The sequence below is a fragment of the Symphodus melops genome (genome assembly GCF_947650265.1).
Source record: "Symphodus melops genome assembly, chromosome: 4".
In the NCBI taxonomy this organism is placed as follows: Eukaryota; Metazoa; Chordata; class Actinopteri; order Labriformes; family Labridae; genus Symphodus; species Symphodus melops.
The window spans coordinates 16,784,948-16,802,564 of record NC_136694.1 but is presented as its reverse complement, the minus strand read 5'-3'; the positions used below and the strand labels follow the sequence as shown (position 1 = coordinate 16,802,564).

The following is a 17,617-nucleotide window of genomic DNA, read 5'->3' as shown; positions in this document are numbered from 1 at the left end:
ACAGATGCTTTTAAGTTTCTGAACTAAAGATTCTGGCTTATAGCTTTGTACAATGATTATTTTCTCCCATATTACTGAAGCCAGGTTGACTTCATGTGCATGGCACTTGGCACAAGCTTTTATGACATGAACTCGTGCAGTTTAGAGTGACAGTTTACTACAGTCTTAAGACTTTAATCAAAAAAATAATATTTGAGAGTTGCCTTTCACTGGTTTGACAGACGACAATTTAAAATGGGCTCTGTTTTTTTTTTTTTTTTAACAGCACCATCAGCGCTTCATTCTGACCATTGAAATATTCAAACATATTTAGTTCATTGTTTATACTTCATTATAATTATCCCTAGCACTGTCCTGCAGTCTTTCTCACAGAATCTGATCCATAAAGATGTGACTTATTGTGTTGATAAACTCAAAATGTTACAAATGTAATCCATTCAAATTGCCACAATATAATGTGCATGGATGTCAGTCGGAGCTCAAGAAAGGCTGGAGAAATGCAGGAACATAAATCATCAGCCGACCTGAGACAAAAGATTTTATTTTCTGAAGATAATTTGGAACATTTTTAAATCCCCAAAAATGTTTCAGATTCCTGACGCAGACTGAAAAGAAACAACAGCTTTACATAGATACGTAGCCTCAGTGGCTGGTTTTGATTTCACTAGTGTGGTAGATGGGCAAAAGTTTTGAACTACTGTTTCTGTTCTCGGAATAAAACGTTACTAGCTTTTAAACGATTTTTACATCACAATGGCTCCAATCATGGTTCCCTCATTTCAGAGCCAAAGAACCATCACTTCTTACTTTCATGCACTTTTCCCAACGAATGACAAAATAAAGAATGCATCTTATCTGTATTTGAAAATAGTTTACGAAGGAGGAGGCTGCTTTTTTTTTTCTCGTCAGTCAAACCTTGTATAAGAAGAAGTCCTTTTTTTCCTGCAGTTTTTTCCAGACTTTTAGTTCACTTTCAAAGAAACGTTTCAACTGTTAATCTCCCATTTACTTTTCATGTTTACGACTGTTATAAGTTCTTCAGTGGACCTACATTTGATTTGAACATATTTGTAAAGGATGTTGGTTTCTGTCCACATTGCTGTATAAGGTTTGAGAGATGGAAAGTCAATGACACTTTGAACTGCAATGATTGTCTCACTAGTTTAGAAACACAAGCGTACAGTCAAGGTTTTAATGTTGTTTTTCAGTCCCTACGTACTTTGCTTTTACAACCTTTTAATCCTGCCTTAACACAAGTGTAGAGACTTCTGTAGTTTCCTAAATCGTAACCCAGAATACATTTAAATTGACATGTTAAAGATTCAACACCAAAGTTGTCAAATCTGTTTTGAGAGACAAAAGTTGCTTAGACTAAGCGTGTACATCTTTCATCCTATTTCTGTGTATTCTTTGTTGGCGACCGTCTACCTGCACAAAGGCCAAGGTGCAATTCTTCTACCATTGGTGTGTTGTCGACGTTACTGTTGTGCCTTTAGCCCAATGTCTGTGTAATTTCCTCATCAGTTAAATCTGACTTCTGTTGAAAGTTAATTTCCCACTTTTAAAGCCATCTTGCAAGAGCTCCATGTAGTTTTGGCCATATTTGAAGTTGTATAGTATGAACACGTTAACTAAAACCACTGGCTAGAGCCAGCTTCATTGTTTCAAACCTCTTGCTCATTGATGCAGCCGAACACAAGGTTCGAAGTAATGCTGACTGCTAGGAGCCAAAGATAAAACTTGATACACAATGTATAAAACCTCCAACAGAGCTGAAGCCGAAGCTTTTTTTCCATGTTGAACATTTTTAAAGATTCCATTAATTAGCAAATCCACAGCACTCTGTTTGTTTAGACTTATGTACTGCATCAAAGCCCCTGTTTGGAATAAAAAAAAAAGCCTGTGTTCATGTAGATTTTTTTGAAATATATAAATATTTTGTGCAAGTGTTTTTAAACCTGATGCATGTCAATGCCACTGTTTGCTCCTCAGCCACCCTTCTGTTGTAGTCTGAAGGACAACCGAATAAACTGTCTGCTCCAACTCTGAAAACTAGCTCAGATCAAGTTGTATTTTTGATTGAAATTTATTTTGAAAACAACTTTTCCATCATATTTAATCAAAAATGTTCAATTGCTTCAAGTAACCAGTCTTTTTAATGTATAAAATCACATGATGCACAGGCATAATAGTTATTTAACTACTGTAAGTTTTGTACTGCAAGAAACTATTCCAAATCAGATTCTTCACTTTAGTTCTCTTTCCAATTCAGTTTCAGTATAATAACCAAATGACGAGAAGACAATCTGAAGTTTTTGTAAAGATTTTTTTAATTTATTCATCAAGAGCACAGCATCTTCAAATTCTGCTTTACATTGGCTTTGGAGGAGCTCTTGGTGCACCAGCCTGTAAAAAAGGGGGAAAAAAGTCATTAGAGAAAACCACAATCTTTCATGTGGAAGTTATTTCTCATAAATAGGTTCAACAAATAAACCGTGATGAACTTGTGTTCTTACTTCCCTGTGCTCTCTTTATACCATCATTTACAGTTAAACAGTCCTTAGCAGCGTTTTTATTCAACACTTTATCAACTACAGTTACATAGATGAAAAGTACCTGGGGCCTGAATCTGGGGGGTGGAGTACGGTCTTTCCTGGCCTCACAGGAGCGATTCCTCACCACCTTACTGTGGATGGCACAGCTGACACAGTAGTGCAGCTTCACATAGAGCTTTGGGAGAACATAGGCTGCAAGGGGACACAGAAAAGAGTTCAGGAAAAAGAAGCAATGACCAAAATAACAGACGAGTTTTTAGGACATAAGCAGACGCTTACGGTCAAAGACGCTAGCCTCTGTGATATCCCTCACAGCTGCAGCCTCCACTATGTTCCTGATGACAAACTTCTTGATGGCCTTGTCCTTCGGGACACAACGGGCACAGTTTGTGCAACGGATGGGTTGCACATGCCCGCGGCCCTTCTTCGCACGACCGTTATTCCTTCTTTTCTTGGTCTGGAGAAAGAAAAAGTCACAAATACAAAAATGTTAGAAAAGACACTGACAGCAAGTGTTGGCTATTTTAATGCATGCAAGAGGTTTTTCAATAATCGTCTACTACTTGATAATCAACAATGCTAATTAGATTCAAAGAGCTCAGATTGATTCTGCAACTTTCCTGCTTCCTTTGCTTGTACATTTATGTTTAAATAGATTGAAAACATTAAACAATACTCATTTAAACTAAGAGGATTCAGTTAGCTACTCTATTAAACGCTACATCGCAGGTTAACAAATGAGTTTGTCTTCAGATTATACTTTATTCATTGTACTTTGAAGAGACGTTTTTAAAGACGTTTCTCACAGATTAACAAATTAAAAACTGTCCCTTTTCTACACACAAGCAGGAGAAATATTAGGTTATAAAGAGGGCTAAATCTTGTACTTCGGCAGTCGAGTTCACCATGCCAATAATAAACACCCATAAAACGGAGGTTGAATCATTTGTTTTAAGTAGACTGACTACTCCCTATTAACAGGGACATCTTGTAAGACTGATTTGAATTTTATATCTGAATGTGTTCACCGCGGATTCTCCTGTCGGCTGCCATTGTTACACAAATTTCAATAAAATAGTTTATATTTCTCGGTACTAGAATATGCATTCGTTTACTTTGTCAAGTGAAACTCGAAAATACACTACGGTTTACATGCCACGCTACACTTCAGAGACATTGTTAGGGAAACGCGAGCTCCAGGAACGCATGCATCACACTGTTAGCCTGCTTACGGTTAGCATTAGGCCCAAACTATTTTTTTTATTACAAAGACTAACAGTTTGGCATTATTTCCCGTTTTGTGTCTTTCTTAAATGATTTTAACATCAAAATACGTAACATTATGTGCATTTTTATGACTTAAATGCCCTTTTTTGTCTGTTTTGCCACGCGACCACCGCTGAAACACACTCACCATGTTGCACGAGAAGCTGGAAAGAGAACCGGAAGAGGTTGTACCCTGAGAAGTAGGGCCATCCGCTCCGCCCTCGAAATATTTTCAATATAAAAAGTACGACATTTTTCATTGATTATTTCATGTTTTACGGTTATTTGCGCAGTTTTACAATAAAAAATAATCTAAAATATATCCGAGAAGCTTAAATAAGTAACCTTTACTCGCGGAGGGATATTTGTGATCTGAATTTGTTACTAAGGGTCTCCCGAGTGTGCGGAGTTCTTTAAAACGGCTCAGACCATTGTGGTTGAGCGACGCCGTACTTAAAAACAAACGTACTTATTTTCTACCGCTCTTTGCCTCCTCTGAATTTCATATATTGTATGTTTTTAATTTTCATATAAAATGTTTGGACAGAAAATATTATCTGTACATATAATATATATATATAAATGTTTCGAATTCTAGAAAAGAGGGCTTAAAAGGGTTTTCCAGTTATTTTCAGCTAAATACCTGCAGCGTTTGGGTACTAAGCTACTAATTTAAATTTAAAATGTACTTGTCAAATTCTGATTCCGACATTATCAGATAAATCAATAAATCAATATTTCTAGACTTTTGAAAACAGGACAAGTTTATTTCACGACCTATACTTATAAAATACAGATATTATATCTTACTCTTTACTATAGGACATGCACTGTTGATCCCTCCGAGGTCCAGATTCAGCACTTCTGGCATCAGCTTCAAAATACTCTATCCCTAATAGACTATTAGAGATCATCTGATTGCCTTTGTGTGATCTTGCTTCAGTTCAGTTAAGGGCTCTGAACATCATGTAAAAATAGATAAACAGTATGGACATGCAAATAAAGAAACAGATGCAATATTAATGAAAAATCAATAAGCAGTGAGTTTTAAAGGTCCTTTATGCACTTATATTCTGAGTACCTCGTGCTAGTCCTCGCTTAAAGAGGTTTTATTTGTGGTGTTGATGTTGGGACAGATGTTTTCGAATGCACATAATTACATATAAAAATATCCTCCAGGTGTCCAGGTGTTGAAAAACATATTAAAGCCACGGAATAATATTAAATACACATGGGAAACACACAATACAATTAAAAAATTTATTTAAATAGTTCTGTCATTTGTCCTTATTTTTTCTTGATCTTCTTATCCTTTGCCTTCTTTTTGCTCGGCTTCTCTGCATTGGCCTTTTTGTAGAGGTAAATTCCCACCAGTCCGAGCAGAGTGGGCACCAAGGCTAAACACACGAGGGGGAACACATCATTGACCATTTTCTGCCATGGCGTCTGCTGCATCACAGAAACCACCTCCACCTCGAACTCAAGAGCAGCATCACCTGGAACAAGCTCAAAGTCAGTATTTAATCACAATAGATGTTGATCATTGAGATCATCAAAAGCTAACTTATAATTATATATCCACACTTAAGAATATTCCACAACAAATGTCACTTTTTTGTGTGGTTAAACTGCAGGTTTCTGTGTTTTTAGAAAAGACTGACCCTCTTTTTAAAATTGAGATTATAGAGTATTTTGAGTCCAATCCTTTAAAGCGTTTAATAATCAGCAGAAAATCTTACTCACACTTTGATTTTAGTCTTTACAGTGGTTTTATCAATAAAATAAAGTGTACAACAACACCATCCTTGTGCTTTAAAAATGTTTGCTGTGATTGCGCTAACGAATATGATCATCCCTGCTAAGTTTTGCAATGAAGTGTCAATGTCAGAGCACCTGATAAGCCTCTGGGTGGACGGATATTACTGGGCTCTGGCGTACACAGCAAATATCCAGAGAACTGATTTTAGACATCCGGAAGACTTGTTCAAAAAGCCAGACTTGACAGTTCTACTTCTAACAAAACTACCAGCAGGTCAAACTTAATCAGACGCAATCAAAAAGCTTTAGATAATAAAATCCTCCCTTGCAAACAATTCTGCTTTTAGCTTTTTTTTTATTTCATTACCTGGAATTGTAGGAGGGTAACCTTTTTTCCCATATGCAAGGTGAGATGGAATAGTGGCTTTGATTTTTTGCCTGATTGAAATAAAAAGATAAATGTAACAAAGAAGCACTTCTCAGAATCAATCTCAGAACATCATTCATTAGTCATTGTATGAAATGTTAATCTTGTGTTGAGCACTTTTTTACTTACCCTTCACACAAGCCGACCAAGCTTTGTTCGAGACCTTAGGAGAAGACCAAACAGAGAGTCAATCAGCAAAGAAAGCTAGCAAGCAACAGGCTGTAGTTGTCTATCACAGGCTAGCACATCAAAGTCTCAGTGAATAATCTCCACAAACATATTTACTGTTTGTCTACCTGGAATGACTGTTCTTTTTCCAAGCTCGACAACAAGAGGGTCCATGGAGAACGATGAGTCGATCACCTTTCCATCCATAAGTTTACCCTGAACAGAGACACATACAATGTGAGGCTTGACATGAACGTATACTAACAGAAATTTGACAGGTATTTATTTTTATAAATGTTTCCCTCTTTGAGACACAGACAGACAGACAGACAGACAGACAGACAGACAGACAGACAGACAGACAGACAGACAGACAGACAGACAGACAGACAGACAGACAGACAGACAGACAATTTTCAAATATTACAATTTCTGCCTTTGTATAAAGTACGATAGTAAAAGTCAGGGAGGATGGTTTAGCTAAAATGAAAAAAAAAAAAAAAAAAAACAAGGAAAATGAGAATGAAAGTACTGCAAAGGACAACATAGTGTTAGGCTGCAAAGGATCATAAAGTGTCATCCTGCCTTTCCAGTTTATAACTCTGTGGTTTGTATTGTAAGAAACAATGTTCAAGGAAACTCTCCCTTTCCCTTATTAATTTATCGTCCAATGAAATGGAGAGGCTAATCAGTTAATAAATATGTAATAAGTGCAAGAACTAATTCAAAGCTACACAAGCATTCTGAGTGCTCAAGATTTTTGTCATCTAAAAATTTTCTTCCAGAAAACAACATCTTTCTTTGCTCATCTTCGAAGATTACAAGGACTTTTGGAAGGGGATTTTAATATAGAAAGAAAAATCAATTTAAATAATAAAAAAATATATGTTGAAATTTTTCATTTTCAAAAAGAAGGAAATGTTATTTGTTCCGATTGTCTTTGTTTGGCTCACATTCAGACAAAAGTTTACCTTAAAGTCTACTCATATTTTTTCTATTCTTTGTTTGCAATGAACTGTCACATCTCTGGGCCCCCACCCCACTTTGGCAATCACTGGTAAAAGTGGTTTCCGCTCTGATCCACTGGCAGACGGAGCTGGTATTGCTGACGTGTTGCACCGCCCCATTTCTCCATAGTAAAAAATCAGAGACGATCTTGTCACTCTCACGAGACAACGCCAAATCTACCACAATGGCGCAGTCTCAACCACAGTCTGACCAGTGATGACCAGAAGAGCAATGCCTGACAGCTGAGAGGAGCATTACGCATGAGTAGTCTCACCTTTACACGGAAACGGTGCATAACATACACACAACAGCGGTATCAGTCACCAGCTGCACAAATGAAAACCACAATGGGCTACACCTGTACAGAACAAATGAAGCTGACGATGTGGAAAGGCTCCGCTTACCGTGTAGTGGATCTTCAGCGTGTCTCCCATTCTGGAAAGTACGGAGCAAGTTTCAGGTCTCACCTTGGGTCAGAAGAGTTCACTGTTAACACTGAAGCACTTTTATTATACAGTAGGTTGGTGTCACAGTGCTATACGGCTGCTGTATTACTGCAGTGTGGCTATGTGTCACTCACCAGGGTCTCCACCTGCAGCTCTTCAGCTGAATGTTCTTCTCCCCACGCGAGCCCACAGGTGAGAGCCGCGAGCATGAGTAGGAAAACGCTGGCCTTCATTGTGAACTTACTGGAAAAGATCTGCCATTCAACAACTTCCGAGTGGATTTCTTCTGCACACGACTGCAGTCGAGAGAGAGAGGTAGGGAGCAAGAGAGGAAGAGAGACGTCAGCCAGAGTGTGCACAATGGCTCAGCGCCGCGTAATGCTGATGTGTTATAATACTGCAGCGATAAGGACGAAGCAGCTCGTGGACGTTGACCCACCACCTGGGTCTCCCTGAAGATCCCGCCTCAAACATTCCCAAAGCATCCCATGATCCCATCGGGCTCCTGTTTGTTCCGCGGGAGAGAAGCGGAAGCTGAGTTGAGTGGAGACGCTAGGGGACGCTGCTGCGCAGCCTCTGCTGCTGCACTCTGAGTCTTTGGACGTCTCCTGTAGAAACAAACAGTCTATAGTTGAAACATGCAGCATAAACGCCACGTCGATGAAATCCCCTCACTGAACCACTACGGGCCTGACTGCCCACATTTATGGAAACTAGGTTTATCCTTAAAGTATCGACATCGTTCCTGTGTTAAAGTGTAAGTAAATATTGGTGGAAACCACACGTTCAATAAGTATTAAAATAATTCCGCATAATTATTATGATGAGATAAATAAAATTGGTATGATGTGGGTGTGGCCATCACCGATGCCATCAGATTAACATGTCACTCTTAAATAAATGTTATTACTGGTGCATAGCAGTAGTTTACATTTATAAGCTTGTTAGGTCTACAACTGAGCTTACTTGAAACCATTGAAAAATATGTCCTGTGTTTATCTGTGACCACATTTATCATAGTCTCAATTTGGGAATTTATTGCATGCCTCAACATATCTATTTCCCCACAGGTAGTCTGGATGTGTGCAGGCTACTTGTTTGGAGTCCAATTAAAAACTAAAATGAAAATGTTAAATAACTGTTATTACATTATACAAACAGAGTAAAATCAATTGTAAATTCAACAACAAACCCTTTATTGTTCTTATACACTTTTTTTGGGGAAGATCTGACAATGTTCTCAGAATTGCAAAAGATACTGTGAGACATGCTTCTTCACCTATGATTCACTTTATTTCTCTATTTTTGCTTGCATCTTAGCATATGAGCACCATCACTGATCCTCTGTGACGTATTATCAGGGTCATTGATATGTCATCACACGACATTATAAATCTGTCACTCTGCCCCTTTCACCTTCTAAAAGTTCATATTCAAATTCAGCCTTTCAGACTGAGTTTTTTCTTCACCTTGAAAATCGTGATTTAGTCATCCCCAAAACACTCGTACCTCCCCTTCTGCTTTATTTGCAACAATGAACCAGAAAATGACAAACAATAATCCCCAACAATCAAACGTCCCAAGTCCTTTGTTTGCCAGCAGGATCATAGAAGTTTACTGTCGGTTAAGTCAGTTAAGTCTTTGAGCTTTGATGAAGCTAAGACAGAATGTGTTATGATAAATATACAGCAGGTGTCGTGCCGTGCAGCTTGCAGGCTCAAGCACTGTGTTGTTCATTCATGAGGATCCTTGTTCGTTACAATGAGTTCAATATTATAAATATGTAATCAAACCAACATTTCTGGGATGACTGATAATACAGAGTGGTTGTAATAAAACCCTGTAGAATGCAGAAATACACACAACTGACTCATTTTTGTGTGTAAAGTTAAGATGAAACCTGTGTTCTCCCTCAGATAACTGATAGGGAGATATATTGGCTTAAAAATCACTTTTTGGCTCCATTGTCACGTTCAACCATGCACTGCATCACATTTTATGAAATAATATTTAAATTATTTTCTGTGGCAATAGCAAATTATCTTAAGACATTATCTCAATTTCATTTTAAGTACTTCCATTTAGAAACCAAGCGTTTCCCCTTGTCTCTGTTCATTGAAATGATTTCAAAAGTACTAAACAGATTTTCAGAGAAACTTCCAAAAGATTCACACTGTCAGCAGGAACTTAACAAGATGTCTACCACCATTTTGAACAGTTTGTAATGTGACTGTAGTGTGAACCATTTCCACAATTTGATTAAATATTTGCAAAACTCTTCTTGATGCCCTGAAGATCAGTTGTCTACTATACTTTATTTATGCACAAGACATGCCTGCAATTTAAGATGGTACAATGATTTAGATGTCTAAGTCAATTAAGCTCTCAATAACCTTTCATTGGGGTTAGTTCTATCTGCGAACAAGCAACTTCTGCCAGTCTCTCTCACACATTTATCTTTATAGAGCCTGTTTGATGCATACTCAGAGATCATAGGTCAAAGTATTAAACAATGCCCTTTTATTGGTCTGTTGGTGTACTATCAAACAATCTTACTCTGACAGATTAAGCATTAAGCTTTTCTCAGCCCTTTTAGCATGGCATATCTTTTGAGATGAAAAAAAACTGAATGGAAAAAATAAGATTTATACAAAACGCCCCTGACAGCATACAACTCTAAAATACAATATACTAAAATACATAATACATACTCTTTCGACTGGTTTTGAGGGAGGAAAATATCATATATATATATATACACACACACACACACACACACACACACACACACACACACACACACAATTCAATAAAGACACTGTGACAAAAAAAAGATAAAATATACCATCATCTACTAAATTACTTTTTTTTGAATGTTTTAAGTAAGTTTGACAGTGATTGGTTTTAGCTTGTGGTTTAAGTTATATTAATTGACTGGGATTGGTTTGTATTAAGGAGGAATACATGTCAATATTAAAAGAGGTAACCTGAGTATACCACTTTTAAGAGCTTGGGCACATTAGCCTCATTTTAATGATGTATCTGTTGTTACTCAATGCAGTGTCACTGTGAGTATATACTGTATTAGTTTGTTATTTAAAAAAAGCAGTATTTTTTCCAAGTCTTATAAAGGTAAATCTGGAATTGGATAAAAGCAAATCATAAAATCTGAAAGAAGTAACCCACTGATCAACGAAATCACAGACATTGGGCTCTAATCCTGAGTGGGTTTTTTCACTCGCACCAAACTCCTGGTTGGTTTTCTACTATCGCGAGATCTCGTTTGCTGCTGCGTTGTCCACTGGTACCGTGGGACGTTAGGTTGGAGGAGGACACCAAGGCTAAGGTAAGTGCGGAAACTGACACCACTCTCAGTTACAACGACAAAGCACATGCAGGTTCGAGCACCTGAGGAAATAATAGCGCTTGAGTTTAGCCGAGCTGTGGTGGGTTTTGTGTGGTTGACCGGATTTGTGCGGGCACGGCAGAGTGCCCGCTGAGGTGATGAGGAGGATGGATGTGTGGGGTGGATCGTCACGGCAGATACGCCCGTTTAGCGTTACGTTTCATCTATTCCGCTAATAAAGCTAAACTAGACTGACAGGAGAGTAGAGGACAAACCTAAACATGTTTCATGTGAGAATTAAATGCCAACCAGATCGTCAGGATGTACCGGGCCGATGTGGATGGCGAATAATGGCTGAAACGTTACCTACGGTAACCTTCCTGGCTAACGTAACCTGAGTCACTTTATCAGGTTACCATAGTGACCTGAGTTACATTATCAGGTTACCATAGTGACCTGCTTCAATGGAAATCCCACTTTGAGAGGGGTTTAGAGCTTATTCAGCACCATGGACAGCCTCACATCTACTGACTATTTAAAGTAGGAATTTGATCTTCTATAAGCAACTTTAATGAGTCTGTTAATACTCAACAGTTTCATAATGAAGAATATTTTATAAAGCAAAACAAACATGGACCTTTTCCACGTCGATGACCGAACAGGCATACATTTATGTAATTCTGAGTATTTGCATTTACAATGGCATAAGACAGAGCAAACATCCTACAATGTTGCGCCACTTCCAAAGATGCATTCGTGAATATAGAGCAGTGGTGTCCAAACTTTTTTTCTTGCGGGCCAAAATTGTCGCGTTAGAATCGCTCACGGGCCACAGGGTTTTTTTGTTTGTTTTTTTTAAAATATTGGAAGGAACTTTTTGTATTTTGACCTCTTCAAAAAATAATGTAAATACACAATAACTAATTGCAGTGGGAAACTGTTGTGTTCTCATTTTTTGGAAAGAATAGTCAGGCTTTTATAGGTCTCCCTCGCTAACATGAAAAAGAAAAAAAGAACGAAATATGCCATCTGATGAGGCCTGGGGCCAAAATCTTCTGATTCTTCGATTGAAGTCAAGGGCCACAAAAAATCCACTCAAGGGCCACAAATGGCCCCCGGGCCGCACTTTGGACACCCCTGATATAGAGGAAATAATGCGAGAAAAAAAACGACCTTTAAAACATGAGCTCATATTCTTTACATTTTCTTGTGAGTACATTAGCACACACGACAATTGAGACCAAATAGTCAGAGAGCAGAGAGTAGCCTGGTTATAGATGTAGAATAATCTGCAATCCATCCAGTCAGTTAATAAAGATAATAAAATTAAATGGAGAAGAGTAAATGCCATGTCAGTAATATGTAGTTGAAAAGGTAGTAAATGTCGCATTGATATTAGATCATTTCAAATAGCCTTTGTTCATGAGACTCTCTGAGGAGCAAAAGTCTTTTTTTTTTTGTATTTATTTTTTTACTTATAATCTTTAGATGCATACATTATATTTATGCACATCTAGACCACACATCTGAGAAACAGCAGAAATGTGTCCAGATTTAGTCCAGGTGGTTTTGTGATGGGGTTTAACGGCCAAGTCATGCCCACTCTGGTAATGTAGGACATTGTGCATTTGCTCTCAGGGCTTGGCATTGTCATTGGAGGCTAACATTTGAAGAAGAGGAAGATTAAAAAAAACAGCAAAAGTAGTCCGAACAGATTGTGCTGCAGCCGGAAGTCATGGCAACAACATGAAACTTCTTCGTCCTATGTCATGATGACACAGGACTATTAGCATACTTTGCACCTGTCCTCACAGTGTGTATTCAGAAGTGAGAATTTCCAGCTAAGTGGTGTGTGTGGGGTTTTTTTATGGGGAGCTAGAGGATTTGCTATATTTTATTTCAGTGTTCTGTTCAGCCTAACACTTGCTCATCATTTCTTTATTCCATTGTACATGTGATAGTGGTTGTAATGCTCCATGATTCAATGATCTGATATCACTGGGGACAAATTGATTCATATCATTATGTTGAACATCAGATGTTCTGCGGCTCCAATGACAGATCACATGGGTTAGTGCTAGTCACTGTTCACTTTCTGTTCCATTGGTTTTAAACAGTTTATATAGACAGGATACTGTCTCCTATCATATTGTTCCAACTTTGTGATGTAATTATATCAACTTAAGTGCGGAATTATGATGGTACTTGTGATTTAGGCCTCTGATCAGAGATGCATCTCTGATCAAATGATCACATGCTGTCATAGCATGCACTTTAAAGCAGCACTACTAAATGATTGTTTGTTTCCCTCCTCTCAGACTTTCTTCATAAAATATCCCAGCTGGACGAATCAGACTTTCCAGAAATAGTATCAAGATTACAGCCACACAGTGAAAATTAAGAAAGTCATCTGAATCATGGGGAATATTTTTGGGAATTTGTTGAAGAGCCTCATAGGAAAGAAGGAGATGAGGATTTTGATGGTCGGGCTCGATGCTGCAGGAAAAACAACGATTCTCTACAAACTTAAACTGGGGGAAATAGTCACCACAATTCCAACCATTGGTATGTATGGGAACAGTCAAACTGAAATGTCTTCTAAAGTCATGCACTCTCCTCTATGTCTGCTTTACAAGTAACATCATGTCCTTATGAAAGGGTTTAACGTGGAGACGGTGGAGTATAAGAACATCAGCTTCACTGTGTGGGACGTGGGTGGGCAGGACAAGATCCGCCCACTATGGAGACACTACTTTCAAAACACACAGGGTGGGCTGAGTAAATCAGAGGATAGCACCAGCATAATAGATTATACCATTTCCTCTTCTCCTTCAAATGTAATTAACTATTTGTTTTTTTTATGTTTAAGGTCTAATTTTTGTGGTGGACAGTAATGACAGAGAGCGAGTGAACGAAGCACGAGAGGAGCTGATGAGGATGCTGGCTGAGGACGAACTGAGAGATGCGGTCCTTCTTGTGTTTGCAAATAAACAGGCAAGAAACCACAACTGGTGGATATATATAGATATATATACACACACACACACACACACACACACACACACACATACATACATACATACATACATACATACATATGTATACACATGAATATCACTCAAAATAATCCCAACTTCTGGTGTCTTTGACATGAAATAATACTCAGAGATAATTATAATAATAATTATCATTATTTGTGGCATAAACTCAATAACTTCTCATTGGTTGACCCTGCTCTTAAAAATAAAAAACCAGGAGTCAGTTAAACCTGTTTATTTAGTAAGCACTATTAAAATCTGTACAACAGTTCTTTTATATAAAATGCTTGACCCTTTCATTTACAGTCATCTCTGTCCCCTCAACACTAAACAGAACCTTTTCTGTGAACAACACGTTTGATCTGCTCCTCAAAAACAAGATTTTTTTCCAATCTGAGCTCTAATGATGTTAAGCATGTCAAATATACACTGTTCATTTAGCAGGTGTGTGTGTGTGCGTCTGTGTCATGCTGCTCCTGCAGGACATGCGATGTGAGTCAGACAGAACAACAAAAAGGGAGCATGTGTTTCGAAAACTCTAATATTAATAAAGACATGTTGACAGCTGCAGACTCCAGCAGGCTGTGACGTATCATTAAGCTACTGATTGTTTCACCTGTAACCTGCTGATACTTGCATGATGAATGCAGACGTAGAGAGTGAACAGAGAGAAGTCGAGTCTCTGTTTAACACAAATTAACCAACAAAATGAAATATTGACGCTTAATGACTCATTTCCATTGCATAAATATATATTTTGGAAAAAGTCTTTGACTTACTGAGTCTCTTCATAGGTGTCAGCACAATTAATTTACAAGATGATGATCTATTTTCTACAGATCACAGATCACATGCAGTCATAACCGTGAGGGGTCAGCCATGATCTGCTGTAGCACTTGTGGGATATATTCAAAGCCGCGATGGCAGCCCACAAGTGAATTTAAAATATGAATAAACTTTTTTCATATTTCCCAAATTGAAGGAAAGTGCCATGTTCATAATAACAATCATATAAAAGATACAAACGTTTATCCTACGTGGTCAACGGGTCATTATGCAGGGTTCCTTTGAAAGAAGCAGGATTTAGTGCCACCCAGCTGTGAGTTTGTAGATTGCACTTGTTCTTACCATCTTATGTGTCAGGAGAAGCACAAACTACACCACAGAACATGGAACCACGATTTCTGTTTTGAATCAAGGACCCTCTCTTTGCTCTGATTACTGACCTCTCTCTTCACCAACAGGACCTGCCCAATGCCATGAATGCTGCAGAGATCACAGACAAGTTGGGCTTACACTCCCTGCGCCATCGTAACTGGTACATCCAGGCCACCTGTGCCACCAGTGGAGACGGTCTCTATGAGGGTCTGGATTGGCTGGCCAATCAACTAAAGAACAAGAAATGAGAAGGAAAACTGGAACAAGCAGCCACAACTGTCCAAGGTTTTATTTGATTCTGGGAAATGGGATGCAAGTTTGGTACAAGGGTTTTGATTGATGGAAGAAATGCAAGCTTCTGGGTTTTGGATGCTGGGGGGGGGGGGGGGGGGCTTTTATTTTCAGTCAGTTATTTGGTTCCTGATAATTTTGTGCTTATTGCAAACATATCTACTTCATATTTAACTACTCACACGAACAAAAGAAATGCACATTAGCTGTAAGCAATCACAGCAGACACTTGCTTTTCCAGTGTCCACCTCTTGTCCTTGACATCTACTGTATGTTAGTCTTTATGTGCTGTACCAAGTCTTATTTGACTCCACAGAGTCAGCATTGAGTCAAGTAAGACCTATCGTTGATGTGTGTTTTTCTCATGTCAGTCGCCCTCGCAAAGAACATTTCAGTATAAGCTGTACTTTCTGTTGGTTTGTATGCATTTCTCCTTTCTTTCGGGGTAGAGGAGAAACAATCGCAGCTGGCAGATTCACGTCAATTCACGTGGTTTCTCTCCCTTTTTATTTGTACGTGATACTAAGGCCCTTGGATACTCAGATAAACTGTGTACATATGTGTGAGAGTGTTTGCATACTGTGTGTTTGTGCAAGTAAATCAGTCTCTATGAATCATTAACAACTCCGTAACAGGACTGGAATTTCCCTCACGTCCAATCTTTTGATTTGTATTTGTTAAGGATGCACCGATGCATATCGCCTGATATCGGCCCTGTAGACAAACATCGGCCAGTAAATAATGTGGCATGATCAGATGTCAGTAGCCAGTGTTTATCTGTTGTGTCGTGTCATTGTAATTCAAGCTAGTATTTGTTACTGCTGTTTAAGAGAACTATTCTGATCTACTTAAATGGTCAAACTTGAGAGAACATGATGGCAGTCTGGCAGCCTTACGTCAAAATAAGTCATGAAAAAAGATTGGAATAGGCAATTGTTCAGTATTGGCCCTGATTCTCACAATCAGCGTGGCCATTTTTTGTACATCCTGCTCAATCAATCAACTCCTGAGCTGAATGCATCCTGCTACATCTTGCTGACTTTGTTGCTAATTATCCTTCCATGCATTGATGTTGATGCTGGTTGTAGGTTTTATATTACTGCCTCCATCATTTTCTGATGCAAAAACTAGCAACCAATGTCTGCATTAGTAGTCAATAGAAACACAACATAGTCAGCTTTATGGCTCAAATATTCAAACGATTTTATTTATACTGTATATACTCAGAACACATAGCCTGCACATCCTCAATCATGCTGCTGTCACTTGGTGTGTTTTTGTCTCCGACTTTCTTATCTGCCTGTGGATGATTCTGTTGCTGGAAACTGTGTCACTGAATGTGAATATTGTTTATGGATCTCTATATGGCTGTAATGATATTTATTTGATCTTTATTTAAATGGTGCGTCAACATAATTATGTAAAAGAAAGCAGGTTCACATATCAGCACACGCACATCTCACTTCTAAATTCCTGAGTCACCACTGATACCAGCAGAATCCAAACACTCCTGTCAATACAACCATTTCTCTGTGCCATAAGTGAGTACTAATACTGATGAACCGTGACAGTACACTTTACAATAATCACACTCCTCAACAACACATTGTTTATAATCAGTATATTTTGTGTGTTTAATCATGAGTTTGGTGTTTTGGGTTCGTGGCCTTATATTTAGTGATGACTTTAACGTTATGGAAAAAAAAAATCTGAATGGGCGGATCGGTTTTATGATTATGAGTTCCAGCTATTGATCTATAAAAATGATTTACAGATGGATTTATTTACGCCCATAAGAGGCTGGGTTTGAACCACTGTTCAGGATGTTTAGTCAAAAGTTTTGTACTTTTGTTGGGCCAAGTATACTCGATTCATTGTTGGTGGTAGATTTTTGTTTATTTTGATTTGAAGATGTAGACTGTGTATGTGAAACAATGATCAACCGTGTGAAGAAAAACAACACAAATGAGAAATACTTCTGATGAGTCATTCTGTACCGTTGTAGTTACACAAGATTTAAAAAAAAACAATGACCATGTTTTCAGGCTGAACACAAGGAGACTTCTATATGTGATGTAAGACGACGACAAAAATCCTGCTGTATTACAAATAAACTCATTTTCTCTATGGCCTGTCTCAGTAACTGTGAGTGTTTC

The 17,617-nt window shown here is 38.2% G+C and overlaps 3 protein-coding genes across 4 annotated transcripts; 1 reads left to right on the top strand and 2 right to left on the bottom strand.

The window, feature by feature from the left end:
• Window positions 1-2,307: 2,307 nt before the first annotated feature.
• Window positions 2,308-4,096, bottom strand: LOC306823137 (small ribosomal subunit protein eS26-like). The gene is given in 5 exon segments (XM_079342510.1): window positions 2,308-2,406; window positions 2,617-2,747; window positions 2,835-3,012; window positions 3,970-4,032; window positions 4,034-4,096. Coding segments are annotated over 5 exon segments (456 nt in total). The 5' UTR covers window positions 4,082-4,096; the 3' UTR covers window positions 2,308-2,370.
• Window positions 4,097-5,067: 971 nt separating this feature from the next.
• On the bottom strand, window positions 5,068-8,212 carry fkbp11 (FKBP prolyl isomerase 11). Of its 2 annotated transcripts, XM_079342622.1 has the most exons (7): window positions 8,068-8,212; window positions 7,763-7,924; window positions 7,587-7,649; window positions 6,303-6,390; window positions 6,136-6,169; window positions 5,947-6,017; window positions 5,068-5,317 (listed from the first exon to the last, which is right to left on the bottom strand). In XM_079342622.1, exons 2-7 carry the CDS (start codon window positions 7,859-7,861, stop codon window positions 5,109-5,111), a joined length of 564 nt encoding a protein of 187 aa, XP_079198748.1. In that variant the 5' UTR covers window positions 7,862-7,924; window positions 8,068-8,212; the 3' UTR covers window positions 5,068-5,108. The 2 variants fall into 2 exon arrangements, with proteins under 2 accessions (XP_079198748.1, XP_079198747.1); XM_079342621.1 differs by having other exon boundaries at window positions 7,763-8,212.
• A 2,669-nt stretch (window positions 8,213-10,881) lies between these two features.
• Window positions 10,882-17,588, top strand: LOC306823207 (ADP-ribosylation factor 3). Its single transcript, XM_079342631.1, has 5 exons — window positions 10,882-10,974; window positions 13,293-13,539; window positions 13,633-13,743; window positions 13,844-13,968; window positions 15,257-17,588. The coding sequence occupies exons 2-5, from the start codon at window positions 13,392-13,394 to the stop codon at window positions 15,416-15,418; spliced, it is 546 nt and encodes a 181-aa protein (XP_079198757.1). The 5' UTR covers window positions 10,882-10,974; window positions 13,293-13,391; the 3' UTR covers window positions 15,419-17,588.
• Window positions 17,589-17,617: the final 29 nt, after the last annotated feature.

Coding starts and splice junctions, on each gene's coding strand:
- fkbp11 (XM_079342621.1), bottom strand. CDS start 7,861: ATGAAGGCCAGCGTTTTCCTACTCATGCTCGCGGCTCTCACCTGTGGG. Junction 7,650..7,762: donor AGCTGCAGGTGGAGACCCTG/GTGAGTGACACA, acceptor TTCTGACCCAAG/GTGAGACCTGAAACTTGCTC. Junction 6,391..7,586: donor CGCTGAAGATCCACTACACG/GTAAGCGGAGCC, acceptor GTCTCTGTTCAG/GGTAAACTTATGGATGGAAA.
- LOC306823207 (XM_079342631.1), top strand. CDS start 13,392: ATGGGGAATATTTTTGGGAATTTGTTGAAGAGCCTCATAGGAAAGAAG. Junction 13,540..13,632: donor CACCACAATTCCAACCATTG/GTATGTATGGGA, acceptor TCCTTATGAAAG/GGTTTAACGTGGAGACGGTG. Junction 13,969..15,256: donor TTGTGTTTGCAAATAAACAG/GCAAGAAACCAC, acceptor CTTCACCAACAG/GACCTGCCCAATGCCATGAA.